This window comes from Aphelocoma coerulescens, chromosome 3 (genome assembly GCF_041296385.1).
Source record: "Aphelocoma coerulescens isolate FSJ_1873_10779 chromosome 3, UR_Acoe_1.0, whole genome shotgun sequence".
Classification (NCBI taxonomy): domain Eukaryota; kingdom Metazoa; phylum Chordata; class Aves; order Passeriformes; family Corvidae; genus Aphelocoma; species Aphelocoma coerulescens.
Window position 1 is genome coordinate 59886848 of NC_091016.1, and position 23872 is coordinate 59910719.

Here is a 23872-nt window from a genome sequence, read left to right on the forward strand (position 1 = left end):
GGCATTATTTTTAGGGCTTTTATTTGTATACTCTTTGTGTGCAAAAAGAAAGGAAATAATTGGATTGCAAGTGGTCCAGTTAGCTGAGAAAATCTGAAGGGAAAAGCAGGGAGAAGAAACTGAGTTACTAAGCATGTCCCTCCCAAATATAGGGCCAACCTAAAAAAATGGGACAGAATCAAAACCAAATAGCCTGCACTTGCCAGAAGCAGTGGAAGCAAACCCTTCCTGAGAGGTGGTGGTGCCCAGACTGCAGTCTGACTCACCAAGCTGTTCATTGCAAATGCTGCTTCTCAGCAAAGCCTAGAAGGGAAGCGCAAGAGCATAAAACACCTCCTGAGCAAAGCCAATGCATCTGAGAGAGGGGAAGTAATTGAAAAGACTGCCATCCAAGTTGTCTATCCTTTCCCATCATGGAAGTTATTAAACCTTTCAGATAGTTGCAGTAGGAAGCAAGTATCAGCTCCTTGGCTGACACAACTCACAGCTCCATAGATTATCTTAAAACACCCTCTTGCCTTAAACCAAAGTACCATACTGTGCACTGAGGCATGAGTTTTGTTTTTACTGATTCCATTACACTGCTGGTAATCTACAGCAATCTTGCAGATACCTGATGCAAACAGCTGTAACTCAGCAAGACTTAGCAGAGGGTATCTGGAGGTCCCGTAAGTTTTGGCAGAAAACTGCTAATTTAGACAAAAGCTAAAACCTAAGGATTATTTTGCTGCCTACACACTACCACTCTCACAGGATCTTTATTACTGTAACAGTTTACCACAAACACCGGTAATTCCCTTGAATGACAAAGTCATGCATTTAGTTGCTCATCTCAGATTTGCCAAACTTCTGTTTCCATAAACAGCCATTTAACACCTGGGTATTTAACTGACTGTGATCAAGTAACCTAAATCTTTCTCTTTAGAAAACTAAACTGAGTTTTACAGCACTGCATTGTAGACAACTTTGCCAGGCCTCAGAACATTTTTGCTCTCCTGATCTGAACCACAAGTGGTATGCGTATTTCTAACAGAGAGAAACTATTTCAAGTGTTAGACTAGCTGTGACCTGCCCCCCAACCCCCTTTTTTCCACCCAGAGCTACCTTCAGTGACTGCAGAGACTCTGCATTTGTGTCACAGTAGAGGATAATGTTGTTAGCCATGCTGAAGCTCTCCCTGACTCCCAGGTGGTAGAACAAGGAAGGCTGACGGAAAGCGTCACTCATCTCTACAACAGCAATATCTGCAGAAAGAAATGAAAAACATTATTGTCAATGCCACACATTTCTGACAGTCAAGTACTTCTAGGTCATGTTTCTTCACACAGTTTAGTTTGATAGGAAGACTTGGCTTTAAGTAGGAAATAAGAGATCTGGAGGGATTTCCCCATTTTAGCTATTATGCCTGAATTTTAAATATAGTCAGCAGGATGTGGTTTAGGTTTTTTGTATTCCACTATTACTCTATTTTTTTCTTTAAGTAAGACCTTAAAACAGTAAGAAGAGATAAACCACTAATCAAGAAAAGGAAAAAATTTCATTTGCTGTCTTGAGGAATAAAATCCGCTTAGTAAATCTATACATGGTGACGGATAACCTTTGGTAAAAATAAAGGAAAAAAATTACATTTGATGTGTTTTTACCCTCTGTGCAAGTTGCAACAAAAATTCATGTAAACTATGTACATCACTGCAGAACATACTGTATAGATTCTGTACTAGAACTTCGGAAGAAAACAAACTGAAAGGTAATGTTGCAGTATAAATTACCATTCAGATCTATTTTGATTAATATAGAAAGATGAGAGATAGAATGAGAAAAGGACAAGGTACAGATGCAGAGAAGCAACAAGGAAGTGAATATGTAAAGCCAAAGAAATCCCCATATAAGTAAAAACTTTACTGTGCAGAGAATTCTGTTCATAATAAATTTTACCTGTGGAAATAAAATCAAGCACATGCACAAATGCTTACAGAACAAGGAATGTAGTCCACAATTTCTCTTAAACTATGTGATTCTCTTGACCAAATTCACACCAATATCAAAGTATAACAAAAGGCAATTAATTACTTCTGCTCTTTGTAAGATTTCTGTTATACCAGGCAGCATATTTCCAGTGCAGAAGTCTAGTAGAATCAAGAGAGCAAAGCAAGAAAACTGACTCATCTCTACCTCTTCCACAAACACCTTTCTGTCTTTTCACCCAATTAATTTTTTTCTTATCTTTCAGAAAAAAAACAAAAAACAGAAAACCAAACCCAACCCAAAGAAACATGCTTCTGTTAAGAGTAGGACAATAAAAGCAGCCTAGTTTCCAGTATCTCTCTATGCTTTTCCCTTCCTCTGGATGCTTTCATGACTGAAAATACAGATAGCAAGACAAGCTCTGTAGGGAAAAAGCTTATGTACCCTCAAGTTTCTCTAATTCATCTAATAAGAGATTCTACCTCTAACCACAACTTTTCACCTCACCTGTTTACTTAGATCATCAAAATTGAAATGAAGATATTAAATAAAATATAACCCTTGTGGCCCTGCTCTCAAATGGGAAAGCAGTGTCTCTCCAATTTGTTGAAAACTAGTACCTTTGAGACATCTACTCTTCAGTAATGTTTTCCTGTAACTGGCCTAGAGGCTTATAAATTATTTAAAAACGTGAAGGAAGGATAGATACACACAGGGGAAAGAGCAAACATTTGCCTATACAAGCTTAGGATCTTCAAGAAACAAGATTAAAAGAGAGGAGACTAATATGGTACAAAAAAGGATATTTTTTCACACGTAAAAATCTAGTATTAAATTATGTTTCCTAAAAGATTCATAATTTGTGTTCTAAGCAACCCTCTCTGTCCAATTTCACAAAAATATTTGCAGTATGGATTCCATCAAATTTGATTGAAGTAAACAAGGCAGTGTACTGCTAAGACTACACATACACTCACTTTCATTAATTTTAGGAAACTGAAGCATCACAAAAGCCAAACAAGAATGACAGTACACCACTATATTTTGGGTGAGATTAGGCTTTGTTTATTTTCTTCCAAAAGTTACCATAACACAAGTTATATTTTTAACTGCTCTTATTCACATAGAAGTCTAACCTTGAGCAACTCTAAATCTATGGTCTGTATCTGTTAACACCAAGCAGGAGGAAAATTTGCGCAACTTGCCATGACTTAATTCTGCAATCTTGCAAGATAATGTGCTCTCACTAGAGTTGCAAAACTAAGATTAAAAGAGAAATATTACTTTAGATGGAGCCTGATCAAAGCCATATTACTAAAAACACTTGAGAAATCCTATGTTAAAATGGCAAGTTCCTAGAATCATGAAGAAGCAAAGAGGAACTCAAAAAAAATGATGTATGTATATATACTACTGTCAAGCTGGCCAAACCCATTGAACACAGTCTGACTCAGGGCCACACTGTAGGAAACATTCTTGGGTCCTGTACCATCCCTATCACAGTAATAATAAAATAAAATAAACCCCAAACCATACAAAAACCTTGAGTTACTTATGCAGAGGAGGGAAGAACCGCAGGTAAAGAAATATTTGTATGAAAAATTACACCGAGATACTGGCATAAAATCTTCTGCGATATTTCTATTTCTTATGTAACTAAAGAGGATTTCTTTCCTTAGCATGTCAAGACTTCTATGAAATCCAGGTCTACTGGATAATCTCATTTGATAGATAAAGCAGTGTCTTCTTTAGAAGAGGTTCATCTTCTGTGAAGCTTTCCTGCTCACTCTAGCAGTTATGTATTTTAAGATAAAGATGTCACTCATGACAGAGTCCAGATTTCCAAAGTTCGGGTTAGGCCTCAGGGCTTGTATCACAATTTCCAAGGGGAACAACCCAAACCTTACCTGCAATTCCAACAAGCCACAAAAGGTATGTGCACTTTTGGGATCAGCTGTCAATCCAAATAAAAAAACATCCTAAATCAGCTCTTCTGACAGACCTGTTTCTGACTATCTTCTTTCACAACATCAGGAGAGAAACTCCTCTGACCAAAGGAGGGATCAGCATACTGAGCACTTGACAGGAGTGCAGAAGTCAAATACTGTATAGCAAATGGAAGCTTATTTGGGATAAAAAAAAAAAGAGAAAAAAACCACCAGAGAAACAGGAGTGGTAAGGATTCCTACAGAGCACCTGAAATGTACCATTGAGTACACCACAAAACAGACAAACACTATATTCAGTTACATAAAATATGATTGGAAGTTTAGCAAAGATGAGCAAGACTGATGGTTTTAAAGACAAATCTACATAAAAGTATACATACATATATCAAAATTCTCACCAGTTTGCAAGAGCCAGGGTTTAGCTAAACCCAAAAGAGCTGTTTTGTCATTGATACATAAACTGCCAGAATCCTGTGTATCTGCTTCTCACTCTCATTTTCCCAGATGAAATTAATCAAACATACACATGCAATAGAAGATAAGTTTTCTAAGTTTCATTGGAGAACACAGTTTCGTAAGTGGCAAAATGGTATTTCAGTAAAGGTGGAGTAATCAGCTCTACAGTTATATTGGAACTACCCCCTTACCAAAACATCTGTGGTTTGAGTTTCAAGGCAAGTAAAAACCTGATCAAGCACAAGAATCAGAGTAGAGCTCTCTCAACACCTCAGCCCTCAGGATGAAGCACTTTGAAGTGAAGAACTTACAATTCACTTCAAACACTCTTGCATACCTTCAGCGTTGCAGCAAAGAAAGTCTGTTCATGCTCCAGGGACTGAGTAGGGTGGGTATGGAAACACACTGCATAAAACACTAAGAAAAGACGGAAAAGTGCAAGAACTGCAATTCTTGCAACCTCACAGGTTACAAGAAAGTGAAATTTAGTTCTGTGCCCAAGACCAAAGTATGGGATAAAAGTTACTCTATCTCATGAAAGTAGACCTGGTGACAGATTGCTGATACTAAAGAAAACACGGATAGAACAGTCTTTACCTCTTCTAATCATCTTTGATATTACAGAAAGTCTTACAGTAAGTCTTGCAGTAAATTATTGTCTCTTGATAGTTTATGAGCAATTATGTTAAGTCTATATGTTCTCTCCCATCTCCTTCAACAACTGGCATGCCTAACTAGACAAGTGTATCATGAACATAAGACTACAGCTTCATTCACTCTGGCCTAGGTAGCAAAACCAGCACAAATACAGCAGGAGGCAGTTTAGTGTGCATATCCTAAATCACCCTGAGCTCTGCCTGCCTGCTGACAGCAGCCAAATTGCTTCTAATGAAGCTGCCGATGTACACATTAGCTGAGTAACCAACACCCACCCAGCCATCACAATCCATGTTATTAGGCTAACTAACATCCACACCAACAATAGCTTGAAACACACTGTCACACATTCAAGAGAACAAAATATCACTGCAGAGTAACTAGCTTCTTATTACCCTGGAAAACGAGATTCATGGGTTGGAATTGGAGGCAATTCATTTGACCCTTTTTGCCTGAGTACTGGAAAAGTACACATCTCTGTGAAGTTTGGCATATATTAAAACCATCTTACCAATCATTCTAACTTGTGATGTAAATCCACTTTATTCTCTTTAAGCTATCTGTGCAATTCTGAGAACCTTACACATAAAATCTCTAATTCACTTGTCTTAAGAAATGGTAAAAACTCAAGGGTATACACATTAACATGGCCAAAAACCAGTAAGTGTCCATTAGTGGATATAGAGCCCTTTGCTCTTGGCTATTAGCCATGCCTTTAGTCACCAAGACAGTGATAAATGAAATGCAGCGGTCAAAGTCCATCTCCTACTCATTATTTTAAATGTAACAGGGCAAAGAAGAATGTTTAAACAAGTGCTCTGAGATATCAGATATGTACGCCCTACTTTTTGATACTACCTGCTTACTACAGTGCTGCCAGGAAAAACAATGAATACAAACAGAGCAGCTATACAACAACGAATGTTTATGTTTGCTATTATCTTCTGATTAATTGGTATTAAATGTGATCATTGCCTTACATTCATTGTCCCACAATTAATCAGGGGAAAAGGAATGATGATAATGGCAACTTCTGAGACAGACCAGGATTTTGTGTTCTTTTCCACTTGAGGGTTAAAAGAGTAAGATACTGTTCTGACAGATATAGAAGAAAAGAAAGGAGGGCAAAATTTATTTCGGTGCAAGTCTGAACACCAAACGTATTTCATACTGCAGTAGCAGCTCTCTGTTCAGCCTTAGAACAACGATATGATGACACTTACTATTGGGCAAACTCTCAGAAACAAGCAAGGAATATCCTTATCTACTTCAAATTCTGTATGATTCTCTGTGCTTGGCATAGATATCTTCCTGTTTATCAGGGACTGCCTGCATGAGGTGGGAAACCTGCTTTGGCAATCCCAGCATGTCAGTACAGATTGGTATTTCTGGTTCAACTGTGCAAACCACAGTGCCACTGACTTGTCAACAGCACTGGAACCAGACATTTCCTGTCAAGAGTGTCTCATACGGCTCCAAGTCCGGAAACAAATGATGGGAGGCACTGAGGTGAAAATACCTAAACACAGGTGAATGGCTGACCTCCCAGGAAACCAGTCCAGCCAAGCCAGTCTGTTGGGAGACGCTAACCAAAAAAACCTCAGATTTTATAAGGGTGTCTGAGGCTTGAATATGGGGAAGGAAAAACAGGTAATGATGGTACAGGTAAGTTAAGTATGTCATATACTAGAGGAAAAGCAGGGTATTTGTAGAAGCTTGAATTGATGTTCGAAGTAGGCTTAAGGGCACCAAGACAAAAACATGTGATGGACATGAGCTAGTTCTTATCTAGTGAAAAGCACTATGACTTAGGAATCTTACAGTAATCCTGTCTTGAGCACTCTCATTTTTATGCAATGGAAGCAGAGATCCAGCATCAATGAAGTACAGATCAGAGCCTGTCCTGCAACCTACTCAAAAGAGAATTTCTGAGCACAAATTCCCAGCAGATAGAACACAAACCCAGCTGTCTGGTGGCTGGTCCCTTTCCAGATGCTGCATAACACAAAGTAGAGCTAGAAATAATCGGAACACTTAATACTTGGCCAAAAAGCATCAAGTTTCCTTTGGATACAACAGTATCCAAAGTATTTTGCCTTCATGCTGGTATTAAGAGTCCACTGTTCCTTGAATAGCTAAACTGAGTTGAGCTGCTCTTGAATTTCAAAGTGAATTTCTACACCTAGACTCACAAGCAAAAAGGTATGATTTCACTTCAGATAAACTCATCAAACAGCTGTTACTGTTAGGGGTGGTTCTGACCCTCTTCCACATTTGTATCAGATCTAGTGTGGTCAATACCCAGTGAGACAACTCAGTCTATCTGTTTGCTTGGAGGGGTGGGGTGTGTGTGCAGGATCAGTTGACTCCTGGATCAGTTAGATGATCTCAGTTTCCACCCACACAATCACTAAGAAGGCACCAGACACCACAATATCTGCAGGGATGCAACTGAGTACCTACTTACTTCTGCCTGAGAGTCATATATTGTTCCAATGGGTAAGTAAATTTCAATCCTCCATACAGACATGGGTGCAACACCCACTTGTTCAGGAATCCCATATATAATACCACAGGAAGAAAAGTTCCTTGAGGAACAATACAGAAAATAAATAAAAGCACACTCACACAATCTACCTCATGACATTAGGCATCTATAGCCATACTGATAGATTCTAAATTGAGTATGTGACTCAATTTAGATCTCTAGAAGACTGCTCAATAACAAAAATAAACTATCTAATCACATAAAAGCAATCTTTCGTCTTTTTAAATCATTATTAGTTTTTTATTTTTTTCTAGTTATGGTAAGAAAGAAGAACTACTTAAGTAAAAGGATGACAATGTGCAAGAGCAAATATAAGCTGTGCCTGTATAAATTTAAACCAGAAATCACAAGAAAGTTCATAATCTACAAATCCAAATGTCCTGGAGCACTCCCCCCAAATGTTTAACTGATTGGTCGTGATCTGTTACCACACTGCAAAACTTGCACCCTGCCCCACAATACGTCAAGGTGCTCCTTAGTAAAACTCGTGCAAATTTATTCCTGGCAACTTTTATAGCTAAATGGCTCAGATCATTCTCACAAAATCAGATGCGAGACTTCACCAGGTAGAACCATCAAAGCAAGGAGAAGAGAAAAACAAGCTACTTTTTTTTACAACAACAGTATTCTAGACCAAGATCCCCCAAGTGAAACTCCGGCCTTTTTGTCTGCACTATGCTTCAAAGATGTGAAGGGAAAAGAACCTCTTGCTTCTGTAATCAAAAGCTGATGGGAGATAAGCCAAAGGCAATTACCAAAGTAAAACAGCAGAAGCTGGCAATGAACTGGTAACACAAAGAAAGTTATAACAGATGTTGGAAAAGGAATGAGACAGGAAGATGTAGATGACAAACAATAAAGGGTTGTGTAGGAATTAACACGTCAAACTACACACCAAAACCTAAATCACTGTGTCAGTGATCTGAAGACAATTGAAACAATATAGAAAGGCTTCCAGATGAAGAAAAAGAAAAAAGAAGAAAGCGTGAGATTCAAAAAATCCACTCTTTCTTGGCCCAAAACAGGATTGTAATGTTATCACATGATTCCAACCCCCAATAATTCAAAAAACCCACTCTCGGCTTGATGCATGTGGGAGGAACTCAGCATTAGGCAAGAATAAAAGATGACAAGCAAACAAAGAGCCATTTATTTAAAAATAACCTCAATATGTTCAGGCTCACTGCATCTGTATCAATCCTAGTGAAACAGGCTCCCTAGTACCAATAACACCAAATACTAAAGACTACCTTAACTCTGAACTTTGTATCAGAAAAAATACTCAAGACCTCACCGGGGTAACTACTGAAGCTCAGCTGAAGACAGCAGCACACTACAGGGCTAGTGTTAGGATCTGTACCAAACATTATTTAAGCAATCCACAGGCACAACAGCAGAAGTAGTCAATGAAAACAAGGCAAGCCATAGCAAATCAGTACTTCTACGTTTGGAAGTTTTGTTCAGAATATCTTCATGATTGCAATTTTTTTTTAAAGAAGACCAAACGTTCCTTTTGCCTGGAAAGGATCTTAAGCAGGCAAAAACCCCCCTAAACAGATAAATAAATAAATAAATAAGGGATGTGGCAGTATTTGTGTGGTTATTTTGGTTTATGTTTCCATGTTATGTGTCTTTGAGTCGCAAGATGAAAGAGTGACTATTCATTCTCTGGAGAAGTGACTGAGCCTACCCAAGAAGAAAGAACTTGTAAGAACACAAGTGAGCCAATAGAAAAGTTCAGAGAAGAAAGGAGAGTCCTATGAAAACCAAACAGCTAGGTCTCAGGGGTGGTGGAAAGTTTTGCTAAAGTTTAAGTGAACGGTAGAGTTTGCTACAGCTCCAAAGCTGCAGAGATCATTAAACCAAGGTAGGAAACAACAATCCACCAAGGACAGGATGGGCAGGAGAAAAAGCTGATTAAAAGTTCTTTTTATTTCTGTCTTTTCTGTTCTGTTTATTTTTGACTTAATGACCTGAAGTTTTCTCCATCTAAGAAGCCTTCCAGCTTTTTTTTTTTCTAAAATCTCACTATTTTCACTTACAACACAGTTATATATTTGGTTCCTTTGTTCAGCTCACTGTGACAAAAATGTCTAGGCAGATCCACTTCCAAACTTCAAAGTCTGAGTTTCAAGTCTGAGTTTCATTGCAGCAGCTGGAGGGATCAGATCAAAACTGTTTAGCTAAGTATTTCTTCTCTGCCAGAAGCCAGCAGGCAATGTTGCAGAGATAGTAAGAATGAGCCAAGTAAAGACTGAGCTTTATTAGACAACAATCCAGACACATTTACAGAAAAATGCTGAGCTACCTAGAAAGCTGAATATCAACAACTAACTTAGTGCTCAATATTACGTGAAAAATTAGAGCTGCTTTTCTTCATTTATTTTACTTTGCATTCACTATCACTGAACTTCAGCTGTCCTTTACCTGCTCATTTGCCTGGTACCATAAAACTTTCTGCATTTCTTTACTGCCTATTCTTTAAAGTTTTGACAAGCCTGCACATTAGCAAACATTATCGCCACCCTTTTCACCAGAAAGAAATTTCCAGATCAGCTGTGAAAAAAAGCCAATTCAAAAAAGAAAGTTCAGAACAATCCTTTCAACAGCCTGTTTTTCTACTGGCAACCTTGCTTCATTGCAAAACTTACCTTCTGTTCCTTTCCTTTAAGAGTCCACTTATCTCAGGGTTATAAGGATGTCATCTCCAGTCATTTTTTCCCTTTAAGAGTATTTAGTAAAGCATCCCATCAAAAGCTTTTTGACAACTCAATATACTGTCTTAAATGGATTACCCTTAAGTAGAGGCTCATAAGAAGAGTGTGATTTCCTTGTACAAAAAAGCCACTTGAACTCCTCCTTGCTGCCAGATTTTATCCATTAATCTAAATGATGTGTTCTTTATTTATATTTTTAACCCATTTGCCCTAATGTAATACCAGTATAATCTCCCACTGCAACGCTGCCGACATCAACTAAACTCAGAAGTCACACACCATAATTAACATCTCATCTTGTTTCAGTCAGAGCTCCTTGAGAATTTCTGAGTCATCTTCCCATACTTCCTATGGCTTGTTCATTGCCTTGATGTTCATTTTATCAGCTTATTTTAAAACATCTTCTGGCAATTTAAGTCTGAGGTAGTTCCTCAGCCTTATCCGTTTAAAGAAAGTCCTTACAATAGTATCAGGGAAGTTGCACTATTCTCAACTCTTCCTTTTCCACCTTGACTGCCTAGGATCCCTACTTTGCTGCCTGTTGATGAAGCATTCGAGAAAGACTGAAAAAACCCAAACAAACAAAAAACAAACCAGTCTTCAGCAAGTATGACCCAACTCTTTTGGAAACTAAGTAAACTTACTAAGGCTTACATGCATTTTTACACATTTTTTAACTTGCTTCCTCACCTGAACAGGAGTTCTCCTTTCAAAGGTCATCATTCCATTCCTTCATCTTCTCAGCAACTCCACCTGCTGTGGATTACTTTATAATTTCTGTTGATAAATAGCACAAATTTTCTGGAAGGAATTTTCCTTAGGATATCTTTATGCCATCTGAAAGCTCTTCCTCTTTACAGCTAATCCTTTCAATTTCTTGTTAAGAAGCTTGCTCATTTTTACATAGGTTCTACTAGAAATGTGGCCTGCACCAAGAGGAGCTAAATGTCTAAGACAGACTGTAGACCCTTCTCTAGAAGGCCAAAGCCATGTCCATTAAGCCACTGAAAAGACTCTGGAAGTGTTTCTAATTCAAAGATGCAGAAATATTTCTTATAACATAATTATCAAGTCATGAGAGTTAATGTTTTCCAACCCAGTGATACCAAAAATGGTTTAAACTTAGCAGACTCATGAGCAGCAAGTACAGACTGAAAAATAAATACAAGCATTTGAAGATTATGATGAACAGCATCTGGAATGCCTGTAAAAACTGGGAACCTTCCTAAGCTTCTGAAAACTTGGAAGCAGATTTTTTTCTAAGAGATGTAAACAAACACATTTGTTAAATGTCTTTACTTAGTCATGGAAATACTTCCATTCTAAAAAAGTCCCTATTTTTCATAAATAATACAGCACTTGAGAATTTTAGACACCAAGTTTCATCATAATCAAAAAATATACCTACCTCTCCTGGCTTTCGCCACCCTCTCCACAAAAATCTCTACATTGTAGCATTTTCACTGCTACGCCCAATGTTTTCCCGTGAACAGAAAGGCACTGAGAAAACTAATTGCCTGAAGACTTTGGAATTCACATGCCATGTTTTCTGATAAAAAACACCATCATCTCTTAAAAAGGTCACAATCTTCCCAAAAAGGAAAAGGAAAGGAATAGCAACTTCAGAGCCACATGGTACATTCTAAAGCATCTGAAAATTCAACAGCCTGAAGAGTTTCCAAGTAATTTCATGTGCACACAATACATAATAGGTCTTAGCAAACCCATCCCTCAGGAATGTTAGTCCTTTTGAAGACTATTTAACTATATCCTTGTATGGAAAAATGCTTCTTTTAGCTTCTTCTAAAGCTGCTCACAGATAAGAGTTAGAATAAAAATGAGTTATTACTCCTTAATAAATTTTTCCTTCCATTCCTGATTTTAAATTCCCTTTGTTTTTCTTCTGTAAAGACCCTATCTAGTCAGCCTCCATCTGCATGGAAACAACTCCATGAATGATTCTGATAATCCATTTTTTCCCTTGTCTGTGTCTTCCACCAAGATACAAATTCAGTTTTTCAAATGTGATGAGCAAAGACGCATGTAGTAAAGATATGACATATCAAAGATTTATACAGCAAATGACTCTTCTGGTTTTTCCTTTCTTTCTTTCCTTGTGACTCCTGACAAGTTTTATTTATTATTCCTGTGAGGTTTTCAGAAATTTATTCACAACAGCTCTAACCTCTGTTAGAAACCACAATAGATTAAAAAATAAGCATACCCTGCAGCATTTAGTAATTTTGTGTCTCCATCTCTTCATTTGATTTTAAAATTGGTTCAGTGACTGCAGTGACCAATATTTCCCAAAATAAACCTGTATAAGCACTAGTTTATCAGTTGTTTCCTTGCTCACAGATTTCTAGGTAGCAATGCATGTTCTTTTCCTATGAGCACACAGCAATGAATTTATTATTGCTAGCACACAAATTTATTATCATTTATTGTCTATTTGCAATGTACTAAATATTTGTTGCTTAAATTTAAAAGATTATGTCTACTTTTCCCATACATCTGCATCTTACAAGGTCTATTTATGTCCTATCTCAAAGAAATCCTTGAAAAAACAGAAAGTCATATCAGTATCTGCTTCCATACCTAATATAACTTATCCATCTCCAGCTCATCCTTATTAAAAAAAAAAAATAAATAATAAAAAAAAAAAATTTAAAACAAAAGAAACCACCAGCACTTTCTTTCAACAAAGAAGGCTGTAGAATTACAGTTAAGCTGCTTTTTCCACTTAAGGCTTCACAAGTCAAACATGATTTGAAAGCAGGTAGGACACCTTCATAGGGCTTAGTCAGACCTTAGTGATCTGTAAGTCACAAGTACAACATTTACACACAGCCTTCCTTGCAATTCAGCAGGAAAAAACCCAGCAGCACTCAACCACTCAAATCAATTTACTTCAGTCAACACAGGTGAAGTGCAGAATAAACAACAGGCAACCAAATTTGAAAGATCCCCTGGGCTGCACCAAAAACACTGCAAAAAAGTATCAACTTCACACAGAAAATAAAGTCTTAAATGTAAAGATGAGACTCTAGTTTGGAGTATTCAGAAATTTAAAAAGCAACCCTCCACCAAACCAGACATATGTCACTAACACAGCACATGGCACTATAATTTTCTTCTATCGCAACAATCCACAAAAGATGGAGCTGGAATCAGTGTCCTGCTTTGCAAAGCACTCTACGGTGCAGACTTACGTGATCTTGCCCTGTAACACAAAGCCTCAAATACTTATAAAATTTAAAGCACCCTGTTAGAAGGTAACAAGGACAAGGCGTTTATACCCAGCAGAAAGAAGCAAAGTTGCAGCCTTGTATACAGTTGCAGACATACAAGTTACAAGATTACACTATGGTTGCCAAGTACAATAAAGTGTGGAATGGGTGTCCTTCAGTAAACTTCACCTCTCACCAGCTCCCAAGGACAGCAATTACAAAAGCCTAGGATAAAAGTTCAGACAGAAACAGATTCTCTGCTTTACATAGCTTAAGTTCATCTCTGTTTTGCACAGACCAAGCTTGAAATGAATTTCACAATTTGAGCTATGACTCTTCGCTTTAGCTTACTGGAGAACAGATGCACAGACCAGAGCTACCCCTCACCTTCCAAGACTGTCAGAGTAACAGTGAAAGTATCAGTAAAGGGGAGAGGAGGTGATACACAAATTATTTTTATTAAGGAGGACAAAACCTCGCACACTAGTTTTCTACCAAAATAACCACGTGTGCACATAAGTAGTTACTTGGTATTTAAGTTACTGGAATATCACACTCAAAATTCCTGAGAAGCAACTACTGAGTTGCAAATTAATATGGAAAATACTACTGCTCACACCACCACCATCTGCCTCTAAGGCAGCACAGACTGCCCAGCCTCACAAGTAACTGCACTATTGCATCCCACAACAGAAAACGGATATGACTCATCTGAGTTAAATTCTTTAACGCTTGACATGATTGCTGCTAATTCTTGCAAAACGAGATTAAACAGATCTGATAAGCATTTGGCTTTGTCAATGGTAACTCCAGGTGGCCTGTGATAGCTATGATTCCATTCTCATTCAATTCCATTTTACAGCAAGAACAGCCTTGGATTACTGCTGCTTCTTACTCTCTCTATTAATTCAAGATGCTCAAACTTTACTTCCAAAGGCAACCCATCTCTGCATATGATTCCAATACCGAAAACTACTTTTATACAGCTACAGCACTAATTTAGAATTACTGCAGTACAATTTAATATCCAGCCACTGTGTAAGAGTGTTTTAAATTTCAGATTTGATGTTAACTATCTTGGATATTCTTGTCTTCTTAACAGAAATGAGTCATATCTAAATCACCAGTGATCACAATAGCAGCACATCTGATCCAGCCAGCAGCTCATAAACTCAGGAACACTGAGTTCTCTCCTCACCTTTAGCTACGGTCTACTGGTGAGTCATTTACTCTCTATCCTTTTGGTTTCATTCTCCTTAAAATGATGAGATGGTCATCTGTTCCCTCCATAAAGGGCTTTAGCATCTTATAGATGAAATCCTTAAGTAAATACATTACCCACAAAGGGGAAGGGCCAGCATCACAGCTAGCAGAAGCAAGAAAAAAGACTTCAAGATAAAGCACTTGGAGCACTGTAAATGTTGGATTCCACTTTGAAGTATTTCTATATGGACATTCTCCAAGCTAGGACAGCGCTGAACTCCATGTATAGAAAAAAAAATATTGTACCAGCAGCACTTTTGAAGCAGAACTAGCACTAACAAATGAGGTTATAAGTGACTTGCATTGCATCATATTTTTGAGTAAGAACAAGGACTCCAAAATAGAAACACAAGCAAACATTTTACTGGAGAAAACAGTCTACAAACAAATCCATTACCTATATTTCTTAAATCACAGTAGACAGCAAAACCTCATGCTAGCCAGCCCACAACTGAACCAAGGAAATTATACTAGAAAAACCTTATGAATTCATCAATTCCAAGTGCCTATATCAGTGGGGCAAGAGAAAGTTTGATGACTGGCATAGGCTAGTAGAGCCAAAATGGCAGGAACTACCATTTGCACATATAACAGGTGATTTCCCTAATCTTATACTCCCATTCCTTCTGTATTCTACGTACACGTAAAAATGTTTTCATTCCAAGTAACTTCTGGAATACAGTTAATATTCTAAGTGTTCTAGTACCAATTAACTAAAATAACTCAGTATACATGTTCTCACTGTAATATTTAACATAGGCTTCAACCACCATTCAACCTGCAGTGCTGAAATGGTAAAGATAACAGCCATTTATGTTAAAAACAGAATTCTTTTTTTTCCTACAGCAATTATTGATGCAAACAGGAAAGCTACATGGATGTAAGTCTGAATAATTGCCATCAAAATAGATATTCAGCTTTACACAAACTAAATAACACACACAACTGGTAGGAAACCTAGCTCAGTTTGCATTTGAAACATATAAACACTTAAATTCTCATGCTTCAGGCTCTTCACCTTCTATCTACAGAAGAGAAAAATAAATATTTAGGATTAAGAAAGACTTGAAATACTGGGGAAAAAGAAGTGTAGCCACCACCTACTCACACACTCATTTTTAACAGAGGAATCACTCTTCCACAGAGATTTATCCAAAAATACTTAAAGACCAGCAAATTAAAGCACAAACTCTAGGAAACAATTTTCCAGCATAAACCAAGTCATTTACATTAACATAAGTCAAAAATTAAGCTCCTGAAATTTCATTTGTTTCTTTTGCAGCCAACCTTCTTCATTTACAACACTGAAGGCTTTTCAGTATAACTGCAGGGCAGTACATTTAAGCAGAAACTAATAACTGAAAAATATTATATTTTTTATCAAAAAAAGGAGCTGAGATGTGCTGAGTTATGCATTAGAGTTTGACTGAAAAATCAAATGTATTAAAATGGAAAATGAAATTTTTACATCATATTCAGTTGTAACATTTTATACATTTAATGCAGATACAAAGAAACTGATGATCCATGCTGGAAAAGACGCCCAAATGCTGTACTTGCAATCTAGTTCTATATGGTGAATCTGAAAGATTCTTTTTCAACAAACAGCACATATTAGCAGGTTATTTGCTGAATGGCTATTAAGGCCTAAGACTTGCAATAGCTACTCACTGCCCTTAATTCAGTTTAAGGGCCTCAAGAAGACTGTCAACTTGGAAGCTAAGATAGCTGCTGGAATTGTGTGTTCACAAATGCAGTATCTTTAACTCATCTTCCTGAACAGATACAGCACTGCAACCACACTTCCTCAGCTCTGAACAAAAGCTTCAAAGAAGCACACTTGTTACACCCAAACTAGGAAACCAGTAAAGTGATGCTGACTGATTAAACATGCCCCAGGTCCCACTTCTGCCTCGGGACCAAGTGGCTTGGAATGGTTTACATCAGTCTTAAATTCTCCTAGCCTCAGGTTGCTTGCTACAGACAGGCCACTGGGAATGCTACTGAGGCTCTATTCATTGGCACAGACCAAAAGCATGCCAGAAGTGATAACAGCTTAACAGCATAGGCCACTGAACTCTGGTATCCATGTGTAGAAGCCTAGAAGATAAGGGGACTAATGTGTATGTCTCCAAACACCAATAGCTGGATAACTGTGGAACTAGCCAAGGATTGTTGTGAGAAAGAACAGGATGTGGCTGGAGAAGGGGGCCATATAGAGATAGGGCAGCACTTTTCCAGGACAAACGTCCTTGTTCTGGCTCCTGGAGAGAAGCACAACACAGTACAGTGCAAGAGCAGGAATGAGGTCAAGAAGTGGGCATAGACTATAGAGGGGGATCAAGACCACCACAGACCCCCTAAGCCCTCTGAACCATTTCCAGAAAGGTCTAAAAGAATGGACTGAGCATGATAACTAACTTGCATAGAAAATGAGAAACTTATCTCTGGGGCAGAGAAAACTTATCTATAAAAAGGTACCCCCACAAAGTCCAAGTGTGGGTGCACCCCAGGACCTTGGTCACACCATCATCTGGATCAACACTGGAGCCAGGACTGCTGATCTCTCTTCCTTTTTCCCTCTCTCTCCCTCTTTAACCTATCTCTCTCTCTCTTCCTTTTCACTCTACCACTTTATCCAAAACCCACTACTGTTGCTTATACTGGGAGACAGTGGAATAACATACCAATTTCCATGGCAAGTGTATAATCTAATGAAACTTTGTAAGCTTTTGCAGACCCTCTGACTTTTGTCACTCCTTTTGACCAAAAGCACCTATGAATCTTGGGTGCTCCCCTTAAGAGTGGGACATCACAAATACTTATTTGCTAGCAAAGATGTAGTCAGAATTTCAATTCAGGTGGCAGAATCTTTGAACCTTCAGATGATGAGAAGTTCTCGAGTTTTTATTGTAATATAGAGCAAAACTCAGACAATGTTTTCAAACCTTCCTGTAAACTGAAAGTATCTGAAAAACATCAGACTGAGAGAACAAACAGCTGGTACAGCCAACATGAAATACATTCCTTAGCCACCCTGACCGGAAGAGGAAAGGATATGAGGCAACCCACAAGGAGACAAGATCAAGAATAACATGAAACCACACCTTTAGGCAATCTCAACACAGGTTGCTGCAGTCCTGCTTTTGGTTTGTCCTCTGGAATGCATGCTCAGCTCACAGAACTTACTCAACAGAAGGCTAACCAGCAGGAAGTAAAGGAGTGAGTTAGCAATCAGGCCAGCTCCATGACCTACCTCATCACGTAATTCTCCGAACACTGGTGAAGCACCAGGGAGAAGTGTGTTAGTCTAGCTTCTCATCCAGTTAAGCTGCCATGGGACTGCATCTCAAAGGATACAATGTTCTCAACTCTTCCAGCAGTCCTACTTAATGAAAGTGCACAGAAAAATGGATTTTATGATCTTCCTACCCTACTTAGCACGGCAGCTAGAGTGAGGCAGCAGTATACTCCTAGCAGGAGGACAATTCTCTTTTCTGATATTGATATGCACATTGCAGTAACTGTCATCTTGCTTGTATTTATTTATTGGCATAAAGGATTATTTGAAAATGAGCCATTCAGGCCTTTCAGTGTTAGAAGTCTGAGACAGTTCGACTGCAAAAGTACTTGACATTACTATGCCAGTAGTTCTAAATCACAGAATCATAGAATGGTTCAGGTTGGAAGGGACATCAAAGTTCACCTAATTCCAACCCTGCTGCTTTGGGCAGGGATGCCACTCAATAGATCAGGGTGCTCAGGGCCCATTCAAAGTGGCATTGAACACTTCCAGGGATGGGGCATCCACAACTTTTGGGCAATCTGTTCCAGTGCTTCACCACCTGCTGAGTGAACAATTTCTTCATAACAGCTACTCTAAACCTGCCCTCTTTCCATCTGAAAACCAGTTTTAACCTTTCAGTTTAAAACCATTCCCCCTTTTCCTGTCACTATCTGTCCATATAAAAGTCCCTCTCCCTCCTTTTTATAAACCCCCTTAAGGTACTTAAAGGCCACAATGAGGTCTCTGTGAAGTCTTCTCCATGTTGAACAACCCCTGCTCTTTGTGTCTGTAAATCAGTATTTTCAATTCATAATGAATAAGGAATATATAATTTCTTATGAACTGAATTAAATCTTGAATACAGGCATCTGCCAGTTTGCCACCAGCCACAGCATAAACTGAAAGCCACTAAGGTTTGGAATGTCTGCCTACCAGGAAATTTTTCAACTGAAGCTACTGTTAAAGAAGTTGAACAGAGAGAATACAGAGACAAGTATCAGGTTGTCAACTCACTGATCATTCAAAGCAGAGACACTTCTGGGATGCTGCACAAAACAGACCAAAATGCAAGCAGTTAAGCAACAAAATGGACTGGAAATTTTCCAGTTCACACCCATTTGGCAGGGCTTGCTGCAAAAACTCTTGCTTTAGTTTAGTCCATTTTCCCAGTGCTTTTATTGCATTTTGGCCTTCTTGCATCAGCTGGAAAAGGGAGATCATGGTTTCCAGTAACAGAATTACTGGCAAGAATCCTCATTTTCTTGTTTCTTTTGTGGAATGCTTTTAGAACACATACATACTTTTAAGACTTTCTCCATTTACCTCAGAATTGTGAAATACACCCAAATGTGTTGAAGTATTTAACCCATGTTAAATCCACACTTTAATGGCCTCCACAATGGCCTTTGGTGCTATTAAGCCTCAATGAAATAAGTGTATTTGAGTAAATCTTCAATATAAGCTCTTTGAGTGGCTGCTAAATCCAGCCTGAGACACTTCTCATCTGTAAACAGAGCATTCTGCAATACACCTCGAGACTGATCCAGTAAAAAATCTGCTAGCACAGCTGGGCTAGGCTGCACCACAGTCTCAGCTCTAGACAGTGCTGCCCATATAGGCTCCAGCCTAAAAGGCTTGTCCAGAACCAAGTATATGACACAAGTCCCCAGCTCTAGCCAAGGCCAAAGGGCTTCCTTCCTCATGCTGAGAGGTTGACAAAGTACTTTCTCTCCAGCTACAGACCTGGGCTCTGCACAGCCATGGGAAGTTCAGACTTCACCACTGGAGGTGGCCTTCTATGGCTGTAGTAAGTCAGTGTACTCCCATGCTGCCCTTGGCCTGTGGCAGCAAGCAGAAGAGGGAAAAAAACCACCTCTGTTCACTCTGAAGTAGGGGTAGGAAATAATGCCTCAAGAACAGACCAGAATTGGGCGCTGCTGCAAGACCCCAGTGCTTCCTCAAAGAGAATAGCATTGGTCTCATCAGGCTGCTCTCATGGCAAAGGTAGGGCCTTTTCTCCCCTCCTTCCTTTAGAATCACATCACTAAAGAACATACTGCTTCCCCCCTCTACAGGTACTCTTTCAAAAAAAATAATAAAACCTGCTTTGTATAGCAATAATATAGCCGTACAGGATATTTTGGAAGGGCTACTTTTTTTCTGGCTTGCCCTGCAATGTCTGCCATACTTCATATGTGACATGCTCACTATACACAGAGCTGTTGCTCCTGGTCAATAAATCAGGAAAATTCCCAAAATAATAAAAACACTGAAAGACATAAAAGGAAACTAGAACAACCAAGGTTGTGAGTTACAGTCTCAAAACAAACAAACAAAAAAAACCCTCTTTGAGAATCCCTGTTTCTCTTCTAATTAACATGCAGTCATAAATATAGCTGTGGAAATTGGAGTCTTCACAGTCTTGAAAGGTAAATAATAAACAAATACTGAATGAATTAATCACGGAACTTTACCTCCTGAAATAAGTTTCATCATAATAAGCAAAAGAAAATAGTTTTTGCACAGCAACTTGCATGATTTGCAAGGTCACTGAAAACCCTTGTAAGAGATTACGTATTGAAGGACTCCAAGTATCAAATGAAGTATATTTATTTTTATATGAAGGAACAGTGAAGTTCAGCTCTGCAGAAAACAAACTGAAACTGATCTCAGGGAAACAGAGAACATAAATACACAGGACTTCATCTTATTTACACAAGTAACAATCACTTCTTTTCTACTGAAAGAGATCAGGATGGTGTCACTGAGCTTTTTGCAATTGCACTTGACCTGGGAATGATGACGACATTCAGAACGGACAAAATTCCGCTCCCAAGAAGATTTGGAAGGATTCTCTGTTCTTCACACCAACTGCCTGGCAAAAACTTCTCATTTCCAACTGTGATCTGGAAGACAAGGGTACATTCAAGAGGCAAATGGGTTCTGCCCTTCTCCACAGATGCCACATGTCACTTCCATTGATGGCAAGAGCTGCAAGGAGTGAGTGAAGAGATGATGCAGCACACAACCAAAAACCTGGATTTCACTATCATGCCACATTATTGAAAGCATAACCAGTAGTCAGCATGCATACATTCAGGTTAAAGTCAATCCATTTTCACTCAAATCAGCTATAAGGTTCCTGGAGGAAGGTCAAGAAACCTTATCTGAGATACTGTATTGAAAGGCAGTAATAAAGCAATAAACACAAAATTATGGCATACATCTAGTGTGCTTCCCTTCAGAGACATTCTTCTATAGAGAAAAGGCAGTACTATCACGCTTTAAAAAGTATGTGTAGCTGCAAAAAATCATACTGAAGGTGGAGCAGTGGAAGTAGGAGCATTTAATCTTATGGGTGTGCCCCTACGGTGGAGTTAAATGAAGCACTTTGCTACTGTGTCAAGATAACTGAATAAATTTATCCCAAGCAGGAGGGGCCCAACTTCAGAACCATAAATGAATTCCTATGGAGGTACAACTGTACCTTTAATTCTGGTATATCATTGAGTCTTCCTTGTTCATCCAGGGCTTCCTGTGGTACAGTCAGATGACTTGTGCACACTGCAGAATAGACCTCTGCCAGAAGTTTAACCTGCATCTTCACACTTCACAGACTGCAGGTCTCGGTCTATAAGTCCCTAATAAGCCAGAAAGACTGTTTTGAAAGCAGCATTAAAACTGTATCAGACAGGTATTGTGTGAAGGGGAAGAAAACCATACAAATTCTGCAAGAACTGCAGATAACTCTTCTGTGGAGATATCACTGAAAAACTGTCTTCACCACTGAAAGCACCAGCTGCTTACTCACCCAGAGTGCACTCTCTGCAAGAGACACCCACTGACACAATCAGCAAGCAAGTCCCAGAGCAACTCATTTACTTTATTACAGTACGGGAGAAATCCAGAGCCAAATTTTTACAAGGGTGTCTAGCTCTTAAATCAAAATACACGTTTCTTGTGGGATTTGAAAGAGCACTGATTCCCGCTAGCTTCAAATGATTCAGGCTGTGGAAATCTTTAAGCCCCATGCTGCATCTAAACTCATCCCAATGTTTATGAATAAAGGCAGACACAATTTAGAAGAGAATTCAACTCTGGCATGCCGTTGTTAATAGTTGATCAGAAGCTCTTCATAACTGAAATATTATACCTACATCACTCAAGGCATAAATTTGGTCTCAGAGGAAAAAAGTAATATAAACCAAAAAAGCAGCCTATGCTTGTATGTCAAGCTCAGCCTGAGGTTCATGTTCTCTTGGAACACAAACAATTACAAACTTCTTACAGAAATCTACCCATCAGTAATTACCGGAAAATCCCCCATTGTCAAAGCAGATTCTTCTGTCATCTGTCATACACACATGTTCTGCTGTATGAGATGACTTTGCTGACTGCTGCAGATGTTTATCTCATTCTAACAAATGCTGTACTTCTTAGTGTGTCTGTATTGCTGAGTATAAACCCCCAGAGAAGCCATACTGAAGTAGTGGTAGGAGACTACTGTGGACAGTGGATGTTTGGGGACAATCTAAAGCAGGGAGCCCACAAGGAAAGATATGAATCCCAGCAATAACTTCCATTTTATTATCCACATACTTGCAAAATCCCTGTAATTATAGAGCCACTGAGGTTTTTTAATTCCTTTGTGTTTAACTTACAAATAAACTTGCAGGTTATCTATACATGCAAATACAACAACTCCAATAGAGACTGCTCCAAAGGCACTGGGGAAAAGAGGAACAAGTTTTAAATTATCAGCACCAGAGAACACACTCAAAATTCAGCTGTTCTATACCAAGACAAAAGAAAACAAACTGCCATAAAAATGAAATTTTCACTTGCTTAACTTATTTTCATTTAAGACATAACAAAGGGTGAAATTACTGAGGACAATGGTGCTAAAGGATGCGTGTAAGGCCTTTTCCACTTTTCACTTGAAACCTTTAGGCTTTAACACAACTTGTTTCAGCTGTTGTCTCTTGCAACATTTACAGTTTTTCGTATTGTGCTTCTTTACTTTGGAAAGATACTAAAAAAAGAAGTCAAATTATTATCATGACTTCAGCAAATTCAAGAGTCATTTCTTTATGACACATCCTGTTCAGAGCTACAGAAATGCAAACTGCAGAAAAATCAAGCTTTCTTCTGCATTACTCAAAAAGCATTCATCTAGCTCCATTCAGCATTTTCTCCAGTGGGGAATATACTTAGATAATGTCTGCTAATACAGATGCCCCACAAGTTTTGCATCTTTACTGTAATTTAAGACAGCCTAATAATTTCATAACCTGCATTCCTCCCACCACTTCAAATATCATGAAGTATTTCTAAACTAGCTCTATTGCCCTGATGCACTTAAAAGAGAAAGTATCATTTCAAAAGCCTAACTTCTAGTAACTTCCAGCAACTTCTAAATAATCCAACATAAGCCTTCATTTGGACTCTCTAGCTAGCTGTCTCACTGATAGCAGCTCAGTAAATAAACACTGTAAGAGCATACTTTTAAATGTTACTTATGTTACAGACATGGCTGGAAATTCACACCCATGGCAGACTCTGCACAAGCCTCTCAGCCTCTCAGCTGTGGGAGAGACCCCAGGAAGCTCTTTCTGCACAGCAGAGCTACAAACTGCTGTGACAGGCCAGTGACAGAGTCTGAAAGAGAACCAAGGTCTCACAGCCCACATACATGGAGTGGGTGTATCTGCTGCGCTCCTCCTACTTCAGACAGAAGCTGATGGAATTATCAGTTTTCCAGTCATCTATTGACAAGTAGCCTAGTGAGAGTAGTGCAGTAC

The 23872-nt window shown here is 38.7% G+C and overlaps 1 protein-coding gene across 1 annotated transcript in view; it reads right to left on the reverse strand.

The window, feature by feature from the left end:
• Positions 1–23872, reverse strand: part of MAP3K5 (mitogen-activated protein kinase kinase kinase 5) — a 100281-nt gene that overhangs the window by 69848 nt on the left and 6561 nt on the right. Inside the window, exon 2 of the mRNA XM_069010477.1 lies at positions 1105–1244. Within this exon, the coding sequence (XP_068866578.1) occupies positions 1105–1244 (140 nt within the window). The remainder of the gene's footprint in view (positions 1–1104; positions 1245–23872) is intronic.